Below are 19,620 nucleotides of genomic sequence, written 5' to 3' on the forward strand. Positions count from 1 at the left end.
TGTGATGTAGGAGAACCTGTTCCATTCTGGTTTTTATTTATTTATTTTTGCATTACAATTCTTAATACACCATTATACAATAATTTATCATGTCTCTGATTACATATAAGGTATGTTGATACCAATTTCACATCTGTATTTTGTATAATGATGAGGGTCTCCTTTCACCATCCATGCTATTCCCCTCCATTCTGTTTTTGTATACACACCATTGATTCTCAAATTTGGTGTACATCAGGATTACTACCTGAGGAGTTTGTTAAAAAAAAAAAAAAAAAAATTAGACTCCTAGGTGCCATTCTCAAGATTTCACTCAGTAAGTTCTAGAATTTAGCCTGGGAATATGCATTTTAATAAGCTTCTCAGTGATTTCAATACAGTGGTTTGACAATAACTTGAGAGAACTGACTGCTTTAGGTTTTGGGTGGAAAGCATTCTGTTTATTCTTGTTTCAAGTGATACAATTTGATTTCTTCAAATTAAAACCTGGTAAATATAATTCTGTGTGCTGCTTGTTTTATTTTTCTATTTGGAAGTCACTATTTCTGACCATTTGTTAGAGATAGTTCATTTCACTGTAGCACCAATTCTAGTCTTAATATTTCAGGAACACCCCAGATTTCCTCTCAAAGGTATTATTCCTGGATTTATGTTTTAATCTTTTTTTTTTAAATATATATATATTTTTAGGTGTAGATGGACACAACACAATGCCTTTATTTTTTTGTGGTGCTGAGGATTGAACCCGGGTCCCGCCAATGCTAGGCGAGCACTTTACTGCTGAGCCATAATCCCAGCCCCTTAATCTTTGTTTTACTTTTTTTTTGTCATAATCTTTAAAATTTTTTCTGTTTTCAGGAGCCAGGAAGAAATCACTTTCCAAAAAGACAAAGGAATCTTTTGCTTCTAATGAAGTTGAAGAAAATGACAGTGTCTTTGTAAGACTTCTGAAGACATCAGGACTTGTTCTTAAAACTGGAGAGAATCAAAATCAACTAGGTAATATTTTATCTAAATCTATTTTTGGGGCTTAGTGAAAGGGCTTAGGATTAAATCATGGATTTTTCTACATTGAGAGGCAGTAAAGATTAAAGATGAGTGGATCATCTGTCAGGAGATAAGAATGAAATTACTTTTTAGAGAATATTGTTTTATTCTGTTGTCCTGGTTAATGCACATTAAGTACTTCTAATTTTTTTTTTTTCCAGGGGGAAAAAAAAGTTATATGCTAGTATTCTTCCATGCTTTCTTGTGAAAAATATATTAATATCCAGGAAGTAAATAGATCTGTGTCAGAATAATTTCAGAGAAAAATGTATAGAGTTATATAAGGCCCTGTTTTTAGGGCATAGTTTATTCTATTGTGCTAAGGTTATGGCAGGTGTTTTTTTAGGACACTTAGTGACTATCCTCTTTTAAAACTACATCTAGGGGCTGGGGTTGTGGCTCAGTGGTAGTGCGCTTGCCTAGCATGTGTGAGGCACTATGTTTGATCCCTGACATCACATAAAAATAAATAAAATAGTTATTGTATTAAAACAACAACAACTACATTTTTACTGCGGGTTTAGGAAGGTTCAAACAAAATTAGGTTGAAGATATTTTAAGTGGTTTTATCAGATTAGAGACTCAGATCTTTTGGGAAGAAAACTGTTAGATTGTCACAGACCGTGGTAACCAGTTGTCTTTCTTTCCTCATAGCTGTGGATCAAATAATTTTCCAAAAGAAGCTATTGCAGTCCCTGAGGAAACATCCTTCCTATCCCAAAGTATGTATTTTCTCTGGTATTTTTTATTTTTTTCAGCAGTACTCTGGAATTAGGAATTTAAAGACACTTGCAAATAGTTGAGTGGGCTAGAATGATTTTTAGTTGACAATAAATGTTAAAACTGAAAGTCTTACTCTCATTTATATTTAAAATCTCACTAAGGTGATAGAAGAATTTGTTGATGGCCTGGAATCTTACATTGAAGACCATGACAGTTTCAGGAATTGCCTTTTGTCTTGTGAACGTCTACACGATGAGGAAGCCAGGTGTGGAGAGGAGGCATGCAGCCTCCATAAATTCAGTCTCTTACAGTAACTGGCTTGGGTGTGGGGGGTGCAGTTTTTTATAATTTCACTTTTGATTTGTAGCTCGTTTTTCCTCAGAGTTTAAACCTAAACTTAAAATTGTTAAATTTGTGATTTTAAGGCTAAGCACTAGAGTGTTTTCTAGACTACTTCTACCTGTGTTGATAGAATTTAAAATTCTCTACCTCTCTATCATGTTCTGTATTTCTTGTCTAACAAGATTATATAGTGGCCACCCGCATGCCTGTAATCCCAGTGGCTTGGGAAGCTGAGGCAGGAAGATCATGAGCTCAAAGCCAGCCTCAGCAATTAAGTGAGGCCCTAGGCAACTCACCAAGATGCTCTCTAAATAAAATATGTGAGGCACTGTCGATCCTCAGTACCATATAAAAATAAACAAGTAAAATAAAGGCATTCTGTGTATCTATGACTACAAAAAAACAGGGAGGGGGCTGGGGTTGTGGTTCAGTGGTTAGGCACTGCTGGGTTCAATCTCCAGTACCCCACCTCCCTAAAAAAGATTATATTGTGGGTTTAATCTTTAGACTGTGTACCTAACCAGTTTTCTGGAGAAAAGATAGTAAAAATGTTAAAAAAAGGAAAACAAAATAGTAAACAAATGTGTCTTTTATAGCATGGGCGCATCTTACTCTAAGAGCCTCATCAAACTGCTTCTGGGGATTGACATATTACAGGTGAGACTCTACTACTTTTTCTGTGAACATTTGATAGATATGATTTGTGGTATGTGCCCAATTATAAGTGGCTAGAACAGGGCAGAGTAGGGTTAATTGGAGAGTTTAAGTTTGCAACAGCCTTATCATAGCTCTTTTGGTGAGCTGAGTCTGTTAGGGTTATTTATTTAGGGTATTATTTGCATCTCTGAACTGTGCCCATTAGTCCCTCTCATCTGGCAGTCCCTTTTATTCACTCAGCATCTAAGTCCTCTTTCTGAAGGCTGCATCCTATGTGCACTGAGAACCTTATAATCTTTGTCACACTCACATTTGCATCATTTCCCAATTAGCTTTTTATTTGCTTAATAATTTAATTTTTCCCTTTCCTTCCCCCTCCTTTCTTTTTTAATGTATTGAGTGTTATGTAGTGGTATATTTTAAATATCTCAAATTATATAAAATTAATGTACAGTGGAAAGTCTCCCTCCTTATCTTATCCACCATTTTTCTTCTCCCCATCTTTTATCTCTTCGTTTTCATTGGAAATCTTTTTTTTTTTTAATTTAGAATTTAATTTAGAAAGAATTTAATGATTCTGTAAACTTCTAATTACTAACCACATATACTTGTAGAATATTTAGAAATAGTCTATAATACCAAGTACAAATATACTAGCCTCTTTTTTGTTGTTTTAATATATATTTTTTTTTGGTTGTTCAAAATATTACAAAGCTCATGACATATCATCATTCATACATTTGATTCAAGTGGGTTATGAACTCCCATTTTTATCCCAAATACAAGTTGCAGAATCACATCGGTTACACATCCACATTTTTACATAATACCATATTAGTGTCTGTTGTATTCTGCTACCTTTCCTATCCCCTACTATCCTGGAAATCTTAAATATAATGCTTACCTTAAGTCTAAGAGCTCTTGTTCTCTGAAGAGAAGTCTTCTTCTCTTGAAAAAATATTCGATAATTTTTAAAGACTACATTTCATGGATTAACAGTTATATTTGTTCATATTTTATTATCTGATTATTTTGTCTTAGCAATTGATTTTTAATATTTCAAAAGACAGATTATTCATATCTTTGTATTTCAGCAGCTTATGTTCAGTATCTATGTGAACATTCTTATAATTAAGAGGACATTAAGAGCTCTGGTGGGAGAGAATTCTGGCTAATTATATATTTCTGTTGTGTATTTTGAGACTATCTTGTAATGCTCTACATTTTCTTTTTTAGCCTGCCATTATCAAAATCTTATTTGAAAAGTTGCCAGAATTTCTTTTCAAAACGTAAGTGAAGTTTTTCTGGAATACTTTTAGCACCCTGAAAGAGTTGTTTCTCTCTGGAACATCATTGTTTTCTCTGAAGACCATGTTAATTATGATGCCATGTTCTTACATGAGTACTAAACTTTTATTGGGGTAGCTTTCTTTGAAATTTCATCTATTATTGGCTTCATAAGAAATTAGCAGAAATTTGGTTAAAAATAAATAATATATATGTATGTACATGCATGGGATTATTCCTAGTGCCAATTGACTGGAGGCAGGTATTCTCTGAATATTGTTCTTTACCTTTTTGTTTTTATAGTGTATGTGTACTGCATATTTTTAAAAGTTTTTTACATTTCATTTAATTTTTTATTTTTTTAATTTTCTTTTAGTTGTAGATGGACATAATAGCTTTATTTTCTTTGTTTTTATGCGGTGCAAAGGATTTAACCCAGTGCCTCACATGTGCTAGGCAAGTGCTCAACCACTGAGCTACAACCCCAGCCCTGTACTATCTATTTTAAAAATTATTATGTCATAAAAAACTGAACAGTTTATAATAGAAAAGTAGACAGAGATCGTGAACAGACAATTCACAAATGCAAGAACATTAAACATTAAAAGTTTAATTTTATTAGCAAAGACACAGTTTTAAAATAATAAATACAGTCATTATTTCCATTCTCAAAAGGGTCTTCTGTGTTGAGTGTAATTAACAGGCATGTGCATTCATTGCTAATGAGCATATTAATTTGTTCAGTCATTTGAAAATCAAGAGGTTGTACGTAAAACCTAAGGTTTTGGCCATGCGCATGGAACATGCTTATAATCCTAGGGGCTTAGGAGGCTGAGGCAGGAGGATTGTGAGTTTAAAGCCAGCAACTTAGGGAGACCCTAAGCAACTCAGTGAGACACTGTCTCTAATTAAATACAAAAATGGGCTGCAGATGTGACTCAGTGGTAAGAGCCCCTGGATTTATTCCCTGGTACAAAAGATAAAAAGGAAAAGAAGAACCTAAGGTTTTAGGTTGATGTAGCATAGTAGTAGAAGTGTGTGTGAGGGTCCTGGGTTCCATTCCCAGCATCACATACACAAAAAAAGACTTAAATTTTGCAGACCCTTTAATCCTCACTGCTCTCTCCTGTTTTACCCCAAAATGTTTACTAACTGAAAACAAAGACATAAGATTATTGTCTAAAATAACAAAAAATTAGAACTGGTTATAGATTAGTGGTTGAGCTCTTATACAGCATATAGGAGGCTCTATGTTCAGTCCCCAGCACTGCAAAACAAAGCAAAAGAAAAACAACAAAAACCCAGACAAGAAAATAACAAAAATTGTGAACAATTGACATGTTAAAAAATAGAAACATCATGTGGACATTAAAATTATAATGACTAGGGCTGGAGTCATGGCTCAGTAGTAGAGTGCTCATCTAGCAGTGCAAGTCCCTGGTTCAATCCTCAAGCACCATATACAAATAAATTAAAGGTATTGTGTCCAACTACAACTAAAAATAAAATATTAAAAAAATTATAATGACCATTTGATGCCGTACATTAATTGAAAAAAAAACCCATGTTATAAATCAATGTCTTGTTTTAAAAAAATGTAAACCATACATAATGCATTATTAATAGTGGATATCTTCGGTATGACAGATACATAGTCATTTTCATTTTCTCCATTTTATGTCCTGTACATAATATACTTTGAAGATGCATTTTTAAAAATTTCAGGTTTTAGATGATGCTTTATGTTCTGGCTAAGTCTTTCTTAGTGCTTAAGATGGGCTGTGGTGGAAGGAAGGGAGGGCATGGCGAATTACTGGGGAATGAAATCTACAAAATTATGCTGCATCTATGTATGAATATACTAGATTGAATAATAATAATTCAGTAATTAAAATACAATATTAGGGAGATCAGTAGAGCAGTCAGATGGGAGCTGGAGGAGATGAGGGAAAGAGAAAGTACTTGGGAATGAGATTGATCATATCATGTCCATGTATGAGTATAGTTTAGTGAATCCCACTATTATGTATAATTATAATATACCAATACAAAAATTTTTTTTAAAAGATTGCTTGTAGTAAACAAGGACCAAGAATACTGTTAAGAAAAGGAGCTGGGGGTAGTCCAAAAATTTAGGTTAGGAGGAAGGCATAGATTCTTATTTTGTGGAAAATAATAGTAACTGAGCCAACATTTCTTCATAAGTGAAGAAATGCTCGTCATGATACTTTCATGAACATAATCTAATTTGAACTCATGAGTTTTCATAGCAGTTGATGTGCTTGCCTTTTCTTTTTCATTGATGTAATAAATTTTTACCTTTTGAAAAATATTATTCTATTCAGTTTTAATTTGTTAGCTTTCTATCTTTTAAAAATTATATTATTAAGGTCGGTGTGATGGTGCATGCCTGTAATTCTAGGGAATCAGGAAGCTGAGGAAGGAGGATTCTGAGTTCAAACCCAGCCTCAGCAACTTAACTAAGGCCCTGAGCAACTCTGTGAGACTCTGTCTCTAATAAAATATAAAAAAGGGGGGCTAGGGTTGTGGCTCAGTGGTACAGTGCTTGCCTGGTATTTGTGAGGCCCTGGGTTCAATCCTCAGCACCTTGTATAAGTAAATAAAGTAAAAAATCTAAAAAAAAACCCCAAGCAAAAAACCCCAACAATCATACATTTTATATATATATATAAATAAAAGGGCTGGTGATGTGGTTCAGTGGCTAAATGTCCTTGGGTTCAATCCCTGGTATAGAAAAAATTATATTAAGAAATACTATCTTGGGGCTGGGGATGTACCTTAAGTGGTAGCATGCTCGCCTGGCATGCGCGGGGCGCTGGGTTCGATCCTCAGCACCACATAAAAATAAAATAAAGATGTTGTGTCCACTGAAAACTAAGAAATAAATATATACAAAAAAAAAAGAAATACTATCTAGCCCTATTTTCCCTTCTTTCTAAACTCTCTCCAGCTGTAGCTGTTGCTAATAGTTTGACGTGTCTTCTTCCAGACCTCTTATGACTATGTAACCCTATGTCTGCTGCTTTTTGGTCTAGCACATTGCCCAGTGCATGGAAATATTTCAGTAAATGTTAATTGAATGAATGGAATATTTTGCACAGTATTAGTGCTGTTATAGAAAAGTCAGAAAGGCTAAGATCTGGGGCAGAGAGTGTAGCTCAGCAGCACTTCCTTAGCATGTGTGAGGCTCAGTGTTCAATTGCCTGCACAAAAATAAAATAAAAAACAAAGTCTAACTTCCTTGAATTCTCATTCTAACATTTCAGTTCGAGCAGTGATGGAATCAACATGCCTCGACTCATTTTCAGTCAATTAAAATGGCTTGACAGAATTGTGGATGGCAAGGTAGGCTTTGGAGCTTTATTATTCATATTTAAAGAATGTTTTTTGTACTTGCCAAACTTTTAGAATTTGTAGGGTTTTCCCCCTTGTTTTTATGCTGAGCATTCACACTTTTCCAACTATCCATTAGCTTTTTCCAGTTTTCATAATTTGAGAATTATGATTATTTTGCCCTTTAAATTTTTTCAGAAAAGCTTATCTAATTATAAAATTAGATATCATTTAATATATAAATTAAATGTTTGGAAATAAATTACTTTTTCTAAGTAAAGAGATTGTAGTGTATTTCTGAAGTGATGAGATACCAAACCATCTTACTTCACTACAATTGTTTTAATTTGATTACATATTGAGGAACATTGTAAAAGTTTTTGTAGTTATATGATTTGTTATTCAAGCACCTTGATAAAGTTAAATCTATTTTGAGCCAAGTGCTTTAGGTTCATTTTTCTTCAGGAGTTTATAAATTCATCTTTCTAAGTTGACAGACATTCTGATGCTAAATTTCTGTTTGGAAGAATATGAGTTTTTGGGGTTTCATCTGGGATGGAATTTGGGGTCTGCCAATTAACCATGTATCCTTGGGTAATTCATTCATACATTTAAAATATGGGAATTATTGTAAAACCCCATAGTTCTGAAGATTAAATGGAATAATGTATGTAATAGACCTATTAGATAATATACTATCCATCTTATATTTTTTTCTGTTTTGTTTTATATGGAATTATCTGGGCCATTTGCCTCTAAACTTAAGTTTTGAGCTTGCATCTGTAGTTGAGATATTGTACAAAAGATAACTTGAGCTCTGCATTTTATGAGTAGGTAGTGTTTCTGTATTCTGGATAATGTGCTGCAATTCTAATAGTGTCCCTCACTGCAGGACCTTACCACCAAGATCGTGCAGTTGATCAGTATTGCTCCAGTGTACCTGCAACATGACTTTGTTACCAGCCTACCTGAGATCTTAGGGGATGCCCAGCATGCTGATGTGGGGAAAGAACTCAGGTAGATGAGCACTCTGCTACTGTCTCAAAGAGGCACCAATATGGGAGCTTTATCACTGCAGTGTGTAGAGTGGTAGTAATATGGTATCAAAGGAGCATGATATATCTATCTCTCAGGAATAGGGCATGGGATTTGACTTGTATTTTTAATGACAGGTATATATTTGAATAGACCCATCTGTTGTTTTTTTTTTCCCCAATATTTTTTAGTTGTAGAAGGACATAATACCTTTATTTTACTTTACTTCTTTATTGGTGCTGGAAATTGAACTCAGGGCCTTGTGCATGGTAGGCAAGCACTTTATCAACTGAGCTATATTCCCAGTCCTATTTTATTTTTATGTGATGCTGAGTATTGAATCCAGTGCTTAACATTTGTTAGACAAGCATTTAACCACTGAGCTACAACCTAAGCCCCAAGACCCATATACTTTTTAAAAAATGATATACCTGTGAATGAAGGTGTCTTGATTAGGATTAGGTATACAAATTTGGCATGTAAGAATTTGAACATGATGACTTTGTTTCATTAGCATTTCCTCCAAGGAATTCTCAATCTGACTTGCACATCACGATTATTTATGGATTTTTTTTAAACATCTACATTCTTTCTTTTTTATTCTAATTTGTTATACATGACAGCAGAATGCATTTCAATTTATAGTGCACATAAAGCACAATTTTTCATGTCTGTGGTTATACACAGGGATACATCATTCGTGTCTTCATACATGTTCTAGGGTAATGATGTCCATCTCATTCCACCATCTTTCCCACGCCCCCTCCCTCCCCTTTACCCTATCTAAAGTTCCTCCATTCCTCCCATGGTTGCGGCCTTCTCCCCATTATGGATCAGCATCCACATTTCAGAGAAAGCGTTCGGCCTTTGGATTTTGGGGATTGCCTTACTTAGCGTGATATTCTCCAACTCCATCCAATTACCTGCACATTTCATGATTTTATTCTCTTTTAATGACAAATAATATTCCATTGTGTATATATACCATAGTTTCTTTATCTATCCATTTATTGAAAGGCATCTAGGTTGGTTCCACAATTTAGCTATTGTGAATTATGCTGGTACAAACATTGATGTGGCTGTTTCACTGTAGTATGCTGTTTAACATCTACATTTTTTTTTTTTAATTTCTTAATTTTCGGCAGACACAACATCTTTGTTTGTATGTGGTGCTGAGGATTGAACCCGGGCCGCACGCATGCCAGGCGAGCGCGCTACCGCTTGAGCCACATCCCCAGCCCCCATCTACATTTTTTGATCCTTAGACGATTCATTGTAATATACTCCCTGCATTAGACCTGTTGCTGATACCCATTGCTTACTGCCATTCATTTGAAAAATAGTACTATAATTGGTAGATTAGTAATAAAGAAGGGAGAACTATATCCCTAGAATATAGCTTCTGTATTAATGTAACTTTTTACTTGTCCTAGAGGTAGTTTTTAAAAAATTTGAATTCTGCAGTTGCCTACTTCCAAATGTGTCCAGTGATTTGCTTTTGTGCTTTTGGGCAGGATGCTCCCTTTGGGTAGGGTCCTAACTGTTCACTTTGCCTGCTTCCTGCCAGCTTGTTCTTTTGTACAGCCTTCTTTTAGAATCCATCCCTATACTTTTCACTACTGTATGCTCCTATAGCACCCTGCATATGCATCTTTTATATTTAATCATGCTCTATTGTAATTGTTTTTTTTTTTTTTTTTTTTTTCTATTTTCAGGAAGGATGTTTGCCAAACTCAATAGTGACCTCTGGGTAGTTGATGTGGTGAAGGAGGGCTTCTTGTTTCTTAATTTATTTACTTGAATTTTTATTTTTTTATTTTTTTATTTTATTTTTTTTTTAAAGAGAGAGTGAGAGAGGAGAGAGAGTGAGAGAGAGAGAGAGAGAATTTTTAATATTTATTTTTTTAGTTCTCGGTGGACACAACATCTTTGTTGGTATGTGGTGCTGAGGATCGAACCCGGGCCGCACGCATGCCAGGCGAGTGTGCTACCGCTTGAGCCACATCCCCACCCCCTTGAATTTTTATAATGAGCAATGAGCATATATTATTTTCTTGTAATGAAGACAGCTTCTAGTGAAAAATAAAATCAATATTTTAATTGGAACTGAGTACAACTGGCCCTCTGTATGCACATCCTCTGATTCAACCAACTATAGATCAAAACTATTCAGAATAAATGCTGCATCTGTATTAACATGTGCAGACTTTTTCCTTGTCATTTTTCCCTAAGCAGTATAGTAGAAGAGGGGCTGGGGTTGTGGCTCAATGGTAGAACACTTGCCTAGCATGTATGAGTTACCGGGTTTATTTCTCAGCACTGCATATAAATAAATAAAGGTTCATTGACTAAAAAATATAGCAGAAAAACTATTTATATAGCATTTACCTGGTTTGAAGTGTTATAAATGATTCAGAGATGATTTACTGTTTATAGGGAACTGTATAGGGCATATCCAAATGCTATGCCATTTTACCTAGGGGACTTGAGCATGTATTCAATTTGGTATCCATGAGGAGTGGGGTCCTGAAATCCAAGGTCAGATACCAAGGGACAACTGTGTATCCTGTCTTCCCATAATCTGATGAGTCATTTTTCTCAAGTGTTTAATCTACCTAGTTCTCTTTAAACCTTTATACAACTTTCTTTTTCCAACATTCACAGTGACCTATTAATGGAGAATACTCCCCTTACTGTCCCAATCCTGGATGTCCTTTCCAGTCTCCGACTTGACCCAACCTTCCTATCTAAGGTAGGAAAGACTGTGCTCTCCAGAAACAGGGCCAGCTTTCTGACCTCTTGGAACCGTTGTCAGTTAGGCATTACCTTGGAAGAAATTATGTAAAGAAAATTTCCCTTTGAAACTGTACTGAATGACATTTGATCTTTTATTCTCTTCAGTGAGTTTCAGATGCTCTAAAGTTAAAACTTTATGTCTCAGCCTCCTGAACTTCTGGGATTGCAGGCATGCATCTCTGTGCCTGGTGGGATAACACTTTTTTATGCTTTCTTAGAGCCAATTGTGAATTTGGGCTTCAAAATGTAAGACAATACACCTGCCAGCTGTTTGTGAGGAAGTTTTTGCATTAACAATTGAAAACTTGTAATTTGGAGGATAACAAAAGAAGGCGTTTTTTTCCCTCAAGTTGTGTATGGGAAAACTGAGAGTTACATTTCTGATTTTACCTAAGAAGTCAGTTTGGGGTTGAGGTAGAGACATGGAAATAGTTAAGGTTTTTGTGCTTTCTAATTTTAGGTCCGTCAGTTGGTGATGGGTAAGCTGTCCTCAGTTGCTTTGGTTGACTTACCTGTGATAATCAAGTTCATTCTTCATTCCATAACAGCCACCAATGCACTTGAGGTATAGTAGTCTTTCCTGCCCAACGTAGATAAAGGTACATCAGGATAAATTTATTTAAATTAATAGGTCCATATTACTCTTCTCTGGCCCCAAACTAAATGATAAATACTGATTAATCCACATAGCATTCAGGGAAAAGAATGATACTATGATTGATTATTATGTATAAGCCCTTACAGGAATTTCTGTGTACCTCAAAGAATTCTGGAATTTGGGTGTGACATACTATACCTGCATTAACCATTCTCATCAACTATTTCAATGTTGCCTTGTCCAGCATTTAAACTTTCTTCAGTCTTTAAGGGGTTGTTATAATTCTATCGAGAGAATGGGCTGTCTCTATCCACTATGACCACAACAACATGGCTAATTTTACTTTCTTCAGGTAATTTCTGAGCTTCGGGAGAGGTTGGATCTGCAGCATTTTATTTTGCCATCAATGTTTCAGGCTTCCCAAATCAAGTTGAAAATTACAGGAGCAAGGTAATAGAGCTTTTGACAGTTGCCATCCTTTTTCTAGCAGTAAAAGAAAAGTTTTTTGACATCTGTTTTTTCTGAAAGTCAGGACTGTTGGAACTTAATACTTAAAATTTACAAATAATGGTAGTAATATTACATTCACATACAGTACCATTTAGTTTCTCACGTCGTGTGTGTGTGTGTGTGTGTGTGAGAGAGAGAGAGAGAGAAACGCCATTCAGATCACTTCCATCTGGACTGCAAGTTTTTTACATATGCGATTATGACTTGCTCCCAGGTACCTGGCTAGGAAACAGGTACTGAGATGTTCTTCTTTGGTCAGTAGAAGAAATAATTTTTTTCTCCTCTTCTACTTGTAGTTCTTCAGAATACCAAGAAGATGACAGTCCAAACTGTGTTATGCTTCTCTTTGATATCTTAAAGTTGACTGTTAGGTATGAGAAAATCATTTCAGAAGCCTGGATTAAGGTGAGTGAGATCTTTGGACCATCATGGAGGAAAGGGGTGTTAAGCAGTGATGGATAATGTAAGTAAGATAAGTAGAAATGAACTCTCATTTTTACCCCGTATACAGATTGCAGAATCACATCAGTTACACATCCACTGATTTACATATTGCCATACTAGTGTCTGTTGTGTTCTGCACTTGAATCAAATGTGTAAAATATGATATGTCAAGAACTATATAATGTTTTGAACAACTAATAATAAAAATTTAAAAAAAAAAAGATAAGTAGAAATAACTGGGCATGGTGACGCACACCTATAATCCCAGTGTGCAGGAGGAACATGAATTCAAAGCTAGCCTCAGCAAGACCCTATTTCTAAATAAAGTACACTCAGTGGCTGAGTGCCCCTGAGTTCAATCCTGTTCCTGTCCCCCACAAAAAAATGTAGAAATAAAAACTAAAATAAAAATGATAGATGATTGGCAGATTGGCTGTCAAGTCAGAGAACAGGGCATGCTGAATAAGGCATGAAGAAATGTTCCACTGATGTGTCATAATGTTTTTGTGACCCCTTTTTCCCCAGGCAATTGAAAACATTGAGTCTAAGCACAAGGTAATGCTTTTGTCCTACGAATTTTAAGTATTATAGTCTAAGTAGTGACTTCAGCTAGCTTGTTCTGTTTTCTCTCTCCCTTCAGTTGTTCCTTCTGTGTCTTCTCTAGCTCCTCCAATAAATAATTGCTACTGGGCAACTTGCCAGATGGTCTGCTCCTACTGGTTAATTTTTGCAGCAAAATAAACCTATAGTATCCAGAAAGAGAAATCTGGACATTTCAAACATAAGTTGTAGTCAAAGAAAGTGACATCTCTACTTGGGTCAGTCCTATCCCTGCTTTGTCTGATAACCCTTTCTTTCTCCTACCTGGTGGAATTGTCGAGATGATGGCATTTTGTGTTTTACTTTCTCCATGTAGTCCTGAGTAGATCAAAGTCTTCCCACTGTCAAGATCTGGTACTGGTCTTTCTCTTATTTCTAGAAGCCAGATGATTGAGTTTCTTATGTACTGATTTGATCTCTCTAAAGCTCTTTTTTTTTTTTTTAGTTAGAATCTGTTTTGTTCTGTGGGATTTTTGTTAGGCTATTCAGTTGGTGTTGAAAGACTATCTTAAAAGCTTTTCTGATATGGAATAAAAGACTGAAAATGATATTTTTTAAAAAATAGTTTTTTAGTTGTAGGTGGACACAATACCTTTATTTTATTTACTTATTTTTATGTGGTACTAAGGATTGAACCCAGTGCCTTTCTCATGCTTGGTAAGCACTCTACCATTGAGACACAACCCCAGCCCACAAAACAGTTTTTTTAATGATGAAAATATATTCTGAAATTGGCAAGTGATTTAATCTTTTTCTTTTGATAAATGTGAAGATGTTCAAAATTACTTCTTTGATAATATCACTTTCACTTATGTTCTGATGTGTTTTTAAGACATATCAGTGGTTAATAATCACGGCACTTTATTTCTTTGAAAAATATTTCTGGCTTTTGTGAAAATTGAGGCACTCGGGCTGGAGATGTGGCTCAGCGGTAGCGCGCTCGCCTGGCATGCGTGCGGCCCGGGTTCGATCCTCAGCACCACATACCAACAAAGATGTTGTGTTCGCCGAGAACTAAAAAATAAATGTTAAAAATTCTCTCTCTCTCTCTCCTCTCTCACTCTCTCTTAAAAAAAAAAAAAAAAAGAAAGAAAGAAAATTGAGGCACTCCCATGGAAGTATGTTGAAAAAGTAATATATCTATTCTGAGTTTTAATGGGAAAATGTTGAGAGCTACTCTTTTATTGTAGTAAATGTACTGATTTACTAACTATTTTCATCTGTTGCGTACTTATCAATAGAGTTTCGACCTGGCAATGATTTTCATCATTTATAGCACTAATACTCAGGCAAAGAAGAACATTGAGAGGGTGGTAAAAAACAAGATCCGATCTGGCTCCATTCAAGAAGACTTGCTTGAGAGTACTTTCTGTATTCATTATGTGGTAAGTGTCAGAAAGTTTGGCAATATTAATCTGAGAGGTAACTGTTCCTATCCAGTGTAGAATTCCTAATATCTTTGCTGGGTGTTCATTTTTCAGAAGGAGTTCCAACATTTTAAAACATGTGAGAGGTCTGAGGGCATAGCTCAGTGGTAGAATGCTTGCCTAGCATTCACAAGGCCCTGGGTTCAATCCCCAGTACTTAAGGGAAAAATCCAACAAAATAGGATTATTTTTTATTTATTTTTTTTAATATTTATTTTTAGTTTTCAGTGGATACAACATCTTTGTATGTGATGCTGAGGATCGAACCCGGGCCGCATGAATGCCAGGCGAGCGAGCTACCACTTGAGCCACATCCCAGCCCACAAATAGGATTATTACCTTGATTGAGACATCTTAGTAAACAAATCTAAGGTTTTTTTTTTTTTTTTTAAGAGAGAGTGAGAGAGGAGAGAGAGAGATAGAGAGAGAGAATTTTTAATATTTATTTTTTTGTTCTCGGCGGACACAACATCTTTGTTGGTATGTGGTGCTGAGGATCGAACCCGGGCCGCACGCATGCCACGCGAGCGCGCTACCGCTTGAGCCACATCCCAGCCCTAAGGTTTTTTTTTTTTTAAGATTGATTTTCATGAAATTAAAACTAATTTTAACTGACTTAAATTCAGTTCTTTTATAGGAATTGTTTTAATTCAGGTCTTCTAATTCTGCCCTATAAGTTGATTTTTAATCTAAGATAAAAGTCTTCTACAGCTGCCTGTCATCTCATTATTGAGACTTTTGAATCTTTTTTTAAATATTTTTTTAATATTTTTCAGTTATCAACCTTTACTTATTTATTTGTTCATATGTGGTGCTGAGAATCGAACCTAGTGCCTCACACATGCCAGACAAGTGCTCTATCACTGAACTACAACCTCAGCCCCAGAGACTTTTTAATCTTAATTTTGCATTTGTCATTTTACTTGTCTGGTTCTCTGCAACTTGAAGCTTTGGTAAATTGGCCTTATAAAATCTTGTCCAAAGATGTTTGTAAAAACCTTGAAAAAAATAGGAACCAGAAGAATGCTAGTAGAGATGTAAATATGGATCTGTTGATCCATTTGTGTTTGAACATTTGACATTGAGAACCACAGGTGATGATTCTTACCAAATGTGAACCATTCAAACTGGAATTTCAGAAGCTGGGAGTAGTGTTTTGCTAGCTAAATATTAGAAGGGTTTGGCTTAGGAATTAACAAAAATATGTAGTTGCGTCTTAAGATTTTATATAGAAAATGGGTTTAATGTTTGTATTATTATGTTATATATTTTGTGGAGTACTGGGGATCAAATCTAGGACCTCACACATGTAAGACAAGCAGTCTACCACTGAGTTATAAGTTATCCCTAGCCTTTTCTTTTTTTTTTTGACAAAGGGTCTCACTAAATTTCCCAGGCTAGCCTTGAACTTTTAATCCTCTTCCCAAGTCAGTGGGACTGTAGATGTGTGCTACCATGCCCAACCAAAAGGGATATTTTCTTAAGAGATACTAGTGGTTAATAGCAACTCTTAGAAATAACCATTATTTCTAATAATTATTTTATTAATTATTAAATAATAACTAATTATTTCTAATAATTAGTTTTTCCCATAGTTTGTTTTCTGTTTATTCTTTGCTTTTTCAGGTTCTGAAGGATATTTGTCCATCCATTCTATTACTGGCTCAGAGTTTGTTCCACTCTCAAGATCAAAATATAATTTTGTTTGGCAGTCTCTTATACAAATACTCATTTAAGTTTTTTGACACTTACTGCCAGCAGGTATGTTCAAATATTTATTTTGGTTAAGGAGGTAAGAGAATGAAAGAATTCTGAGTGAATTGCATGTGATTTAATGTTTATTTCTTCAGTTGGAAAGCATTAAAAACTGGACTTTAGGAAAGGTCAGTTCTGTTCCCCGTCTTAAAATGAGGAGTCTGATGCGGGGTATCTTGTGAGCTTCAGAATTCTTTGGATCTAAAATTAAAGTCCAAATTCATTCTACTTCAGATAGACATGGTTAAATGGGTGGGGTTTTTAGGTAGTTTTCCCAGTACAGGGATGACAAACTTAGCTTTAAATAATAAACTCCATTTGATCCTAGAGTTGTCCCTTAAAAATAAGTATAGTAAAAAATAATGAGAAATACTTAAGTTCTAACACTGTCCCCATGAACACAAGACACAAAATTTAATAGTGCATATCCAGAGGGAGGGCTGTACTTGTGGAGAGTGATTATGAAAGCTAAGCAACTCACCAAGATGCTGTCTCTAAAATACAAAAAAGAGCTGGGGATGTGGCTCAGTGGTTGAGTGCCCCTGATTTCAATCCCTGGTACCCTCCTCTTCTCCAAAAAAGAAAATCTATAAAACTTTTACCTCCTTGAGTGCCATCTTTTCAAGAAATTTCAACAGTTGATGTCCAACCTTAACTTTTTTTTTTTTTTTTTTTTTAGAGAGAGAGAGAGTTTTTTAATATTTATTTTTCAGTTCTTGGCAGACACAACATCTTTGTTTGTATGTGGTACTGAGGATAACCCAGGCCGCACGCATGCCAGGCGAGCGCGCTACCGCTTGAGCCATATCCCCAGCCCCAACCTTAACTTTAGGAGTAAAATTCAACTCATATGGGAAAGAGAAAGAAAGATACACCAAGGATCAAAATCAGGAGGGCTGAGATAGTGTTCACTGATAAATTGTGGGAAATAGGTTAAGTTGGGATGGGAGTGAAGTTCCATTGTCTGAAGCCAATGACAATGAAAATTAGATAATAAATAATAAGATCAGGTGAGTTGTGATTTTAACAAAGGAGAACCTGGGAAATTCTTGGGCATGAACCCCTTTCGATAGACGGTGCCATATTTTTTTTTCCCCACACTGACCTATTGACTCTCTGCATTGTACAGGAAGCAGTTGGTGCCCTTGTGACCCATGTCTGCAGTGGGAATGAAACGGAAGTTGATACTGCATTGAATGTCCTCCTTGAGTTGATAAGATTAAACCCATCTGCTATGAGACTGAATGCTGTCTTTGTAAAGGTATGTCTGGCTCTTTTGTTGTATGTATTGAATAATTTTTCTTTGTTGAATGTGTTTGAGAGTAATCTGATGTCTGTTAGTAGTCATTTATTTTATATTCTTTAGATTCTGAGCATTATAATGGGTGGGAAGAGTGGAAGGAAGTACATCGATGGGCCAATAATAGGAAAAAATGACTCATCACTTACATATTCATTCAGTAAAACTTTTTAATACTTAACTATGTGCTACACTGTTCTGGGTGCTCTGGATGTAAAGATCTTTGCCCTTGATGATAGAGATTAAGACACATAAGCAAGTCACTGAAATAGAAATGATGAAATCTGTAATGAAGAGAAATTGCTATAGGTATAACAGAGAAGGAATAATTAAACTTGGTTTGCAAAGCTGGAAAAGCCTTCAAAGAGGGGCTACCATTTGAGTGAGGTGTTTTTTTGTTTGTTTGTTTTTTTGTTTTTTGTTTTTTTAAAGAAAGGAAGGACTCCAAGAGGAAGGAAGGAAGGAGTGAGTTCTAGAAGAGAACAGTGTGAGCAGAAGCAAAGTAGTGCCTAAGTCCATGTGTGTCTGAGTGATGATAAGTGGAAAAGCATGGATATAGAGTAGGGTATGGCAGGAAGTGTTAGGAATTGAGACTGGTAGGACATAGGACAGGGCCAGGTATAGAGGGTATCAAAACCATGCTAAAACTGGGTGTGGTGGTGCATTCCTGTAATCCCACTTGCTTGGCAGACTGAGGCAGGAGGATTATAAGTTCAAAGGCAGCCTGGGCAATTTAGTGAGACACTGAATCAAAAAGGGCTGGGGATGTACAGTAGTAGAGCACCCCTGGGTTCGAGCCCTATACTGTAAGAATCAAGCAAACAAATCATGCTAAGGAGTTTCAGTTTGATTTTATAAACAATGGGAAGCCAGTACCGACTTTTTTTTTTTTAAGTATTGGGGATTGAACTCGAGCCTCACACATGCTAGGTGAGCACTTTACCACTGAGCTGCATTCTCAGCACTTTTTATTTTATTTTGAGGCAGAGTCTCACTAAATTGACCTGGCTGGCTTTGAACTTGAGATCCTCCTTAGCCTAATGAGTAGCTTTGATTATAGCTGTCCACCACCATTCCTGGCTTGCTAATAAAGATTTTTATAAGAAGTTGACCTAATCACATATTGTGGTTGGATTGGAGACCACTGAAATGGTCCAAAGGAGTGAGAATAAGAAAAGAGAGGGAATGATTTGCTTTTAAGACAAGTTAGTGTTACCATCCGTATGATTATCAGGAATATTTAACAAATGAGGAACAGAGAATTAGGTCCAAATTTTATATCATAGAAAACTATATGATTGGCTGTCCATTTCCTGAGCTGAGAAGAGCCGGAAGAGAGTGCATCTTCTGCAGAAAGGATAATGAATTCAGTTTGTTATCTCCATATGTACCTGATTATGGAAAGTTGGAAATTCTGGTTTGGAGCCTAGGGGACATGTGTGGAGGAGGGTTTAGTTTGAATGTGCATATATCGATAACCATACAGGTGTGAGTTAAAGTGAGACAGTTTTTGAGGCGGAAGCCTGGAGAATGCAGAAATTTTGAGAACATTAAAGTGGTAGACTAGAGCAAATGTCCATGCAAGGAGAATGAGAAAACAAGGTGAATAATATGATGTCAGGTAGTAAAAGCTCAGTTGAGGGGCTAAGGTTGTGGCTCAGTGGTAGAGTGCTCACCTAGCATGAACGAGCCACTGGGTTTGTTCCTCAGCACCACATAAGTGTAAAATAAAGATATGGGTCCAC

At 35.8% G+C, this 19,620-nt stretch overlaps 1 protein-coding gene across 1 annotated transcript in view; it reads left to right on the forward strand.

Moving 5' to 3' along the window:
• Positions 1 to 19,620, forward strand: part of Fancd2 (FA complementation group D2) — a 60,292-nt gene that overhangs the window by 3,251 nt on the left and 37,421 nt on the right. The window contains exons 3-17 of the mRNA XM_077793459.1: positions 859 to 999; positions 1,702 to 1,769; positions 1,932 to 2,035; positions 2,709 to 2,769; positions 4,006 to 4,058; positions 7,344 to 7,422; positions 8,303 to 8,427; positions 11,110 to 11,197; positions 11,702 to 11,806; positions 12,192 to 12,289; positions 12,646 to 12,754; positions 13,319 to 13,348; positions 14,635 to 14,778; positions 16,447 to 16,581; positions 17,705 to 17,836. Coding sequence (XP_077649585.1) covers positions 859 to 999; positions 1,702 to 1,769; positions 1,932 to 2,035; positions 2,709 to 2,769; positions 4,006 to 4,058; positions 7,344 to 7,422; positions 8,303 to 8,427; positions 11,110 to 11,197; positions 11,702 to 11,806; positions 12,192 to 12,289; positions 12,646 to 12,754; positions 13,319 to 13,348; positions 14,635 to 14,778; positions 16,447 to 16,581; positions 17,705 to 17,836 — 1,472 coding nt within the window. The remainder of the gene's footprint in view (positions 1 to 858; positions 1,000 to 1,701; positions 1,770 to 1,931; positions 2,036 to 2,708; positions 2,770 to 4,005; positions 4,059 to 7,343; positions 7,423 to 8,302; positions 8,428 to 11,109; positions 11,198 to 11,701; positions 11,807 to 12,191; positions 12,290 to 12,645; positions 12,755 to 13,318; positions 13,349 to 14,634; positions 14,779 to 16,446; positions 16,582 to 17,704; positions 17,837 to 19,620) is intronic.

This window comes from Urocitellus parryii, chromosome 16 (genome assembly GCF_045843805.1).
Source record: "Urocitellus parryii isolate mUroPar1 chromosome 16, mUroPar1.hap1, whole genome shotgun sequence".
NCBI classification, from domain to species: Eukaryota; Metazoa; Chordata; class Mammalia; order Rodentia; family Sciuridae; genus Urocitellus; species Urocitellus parryii.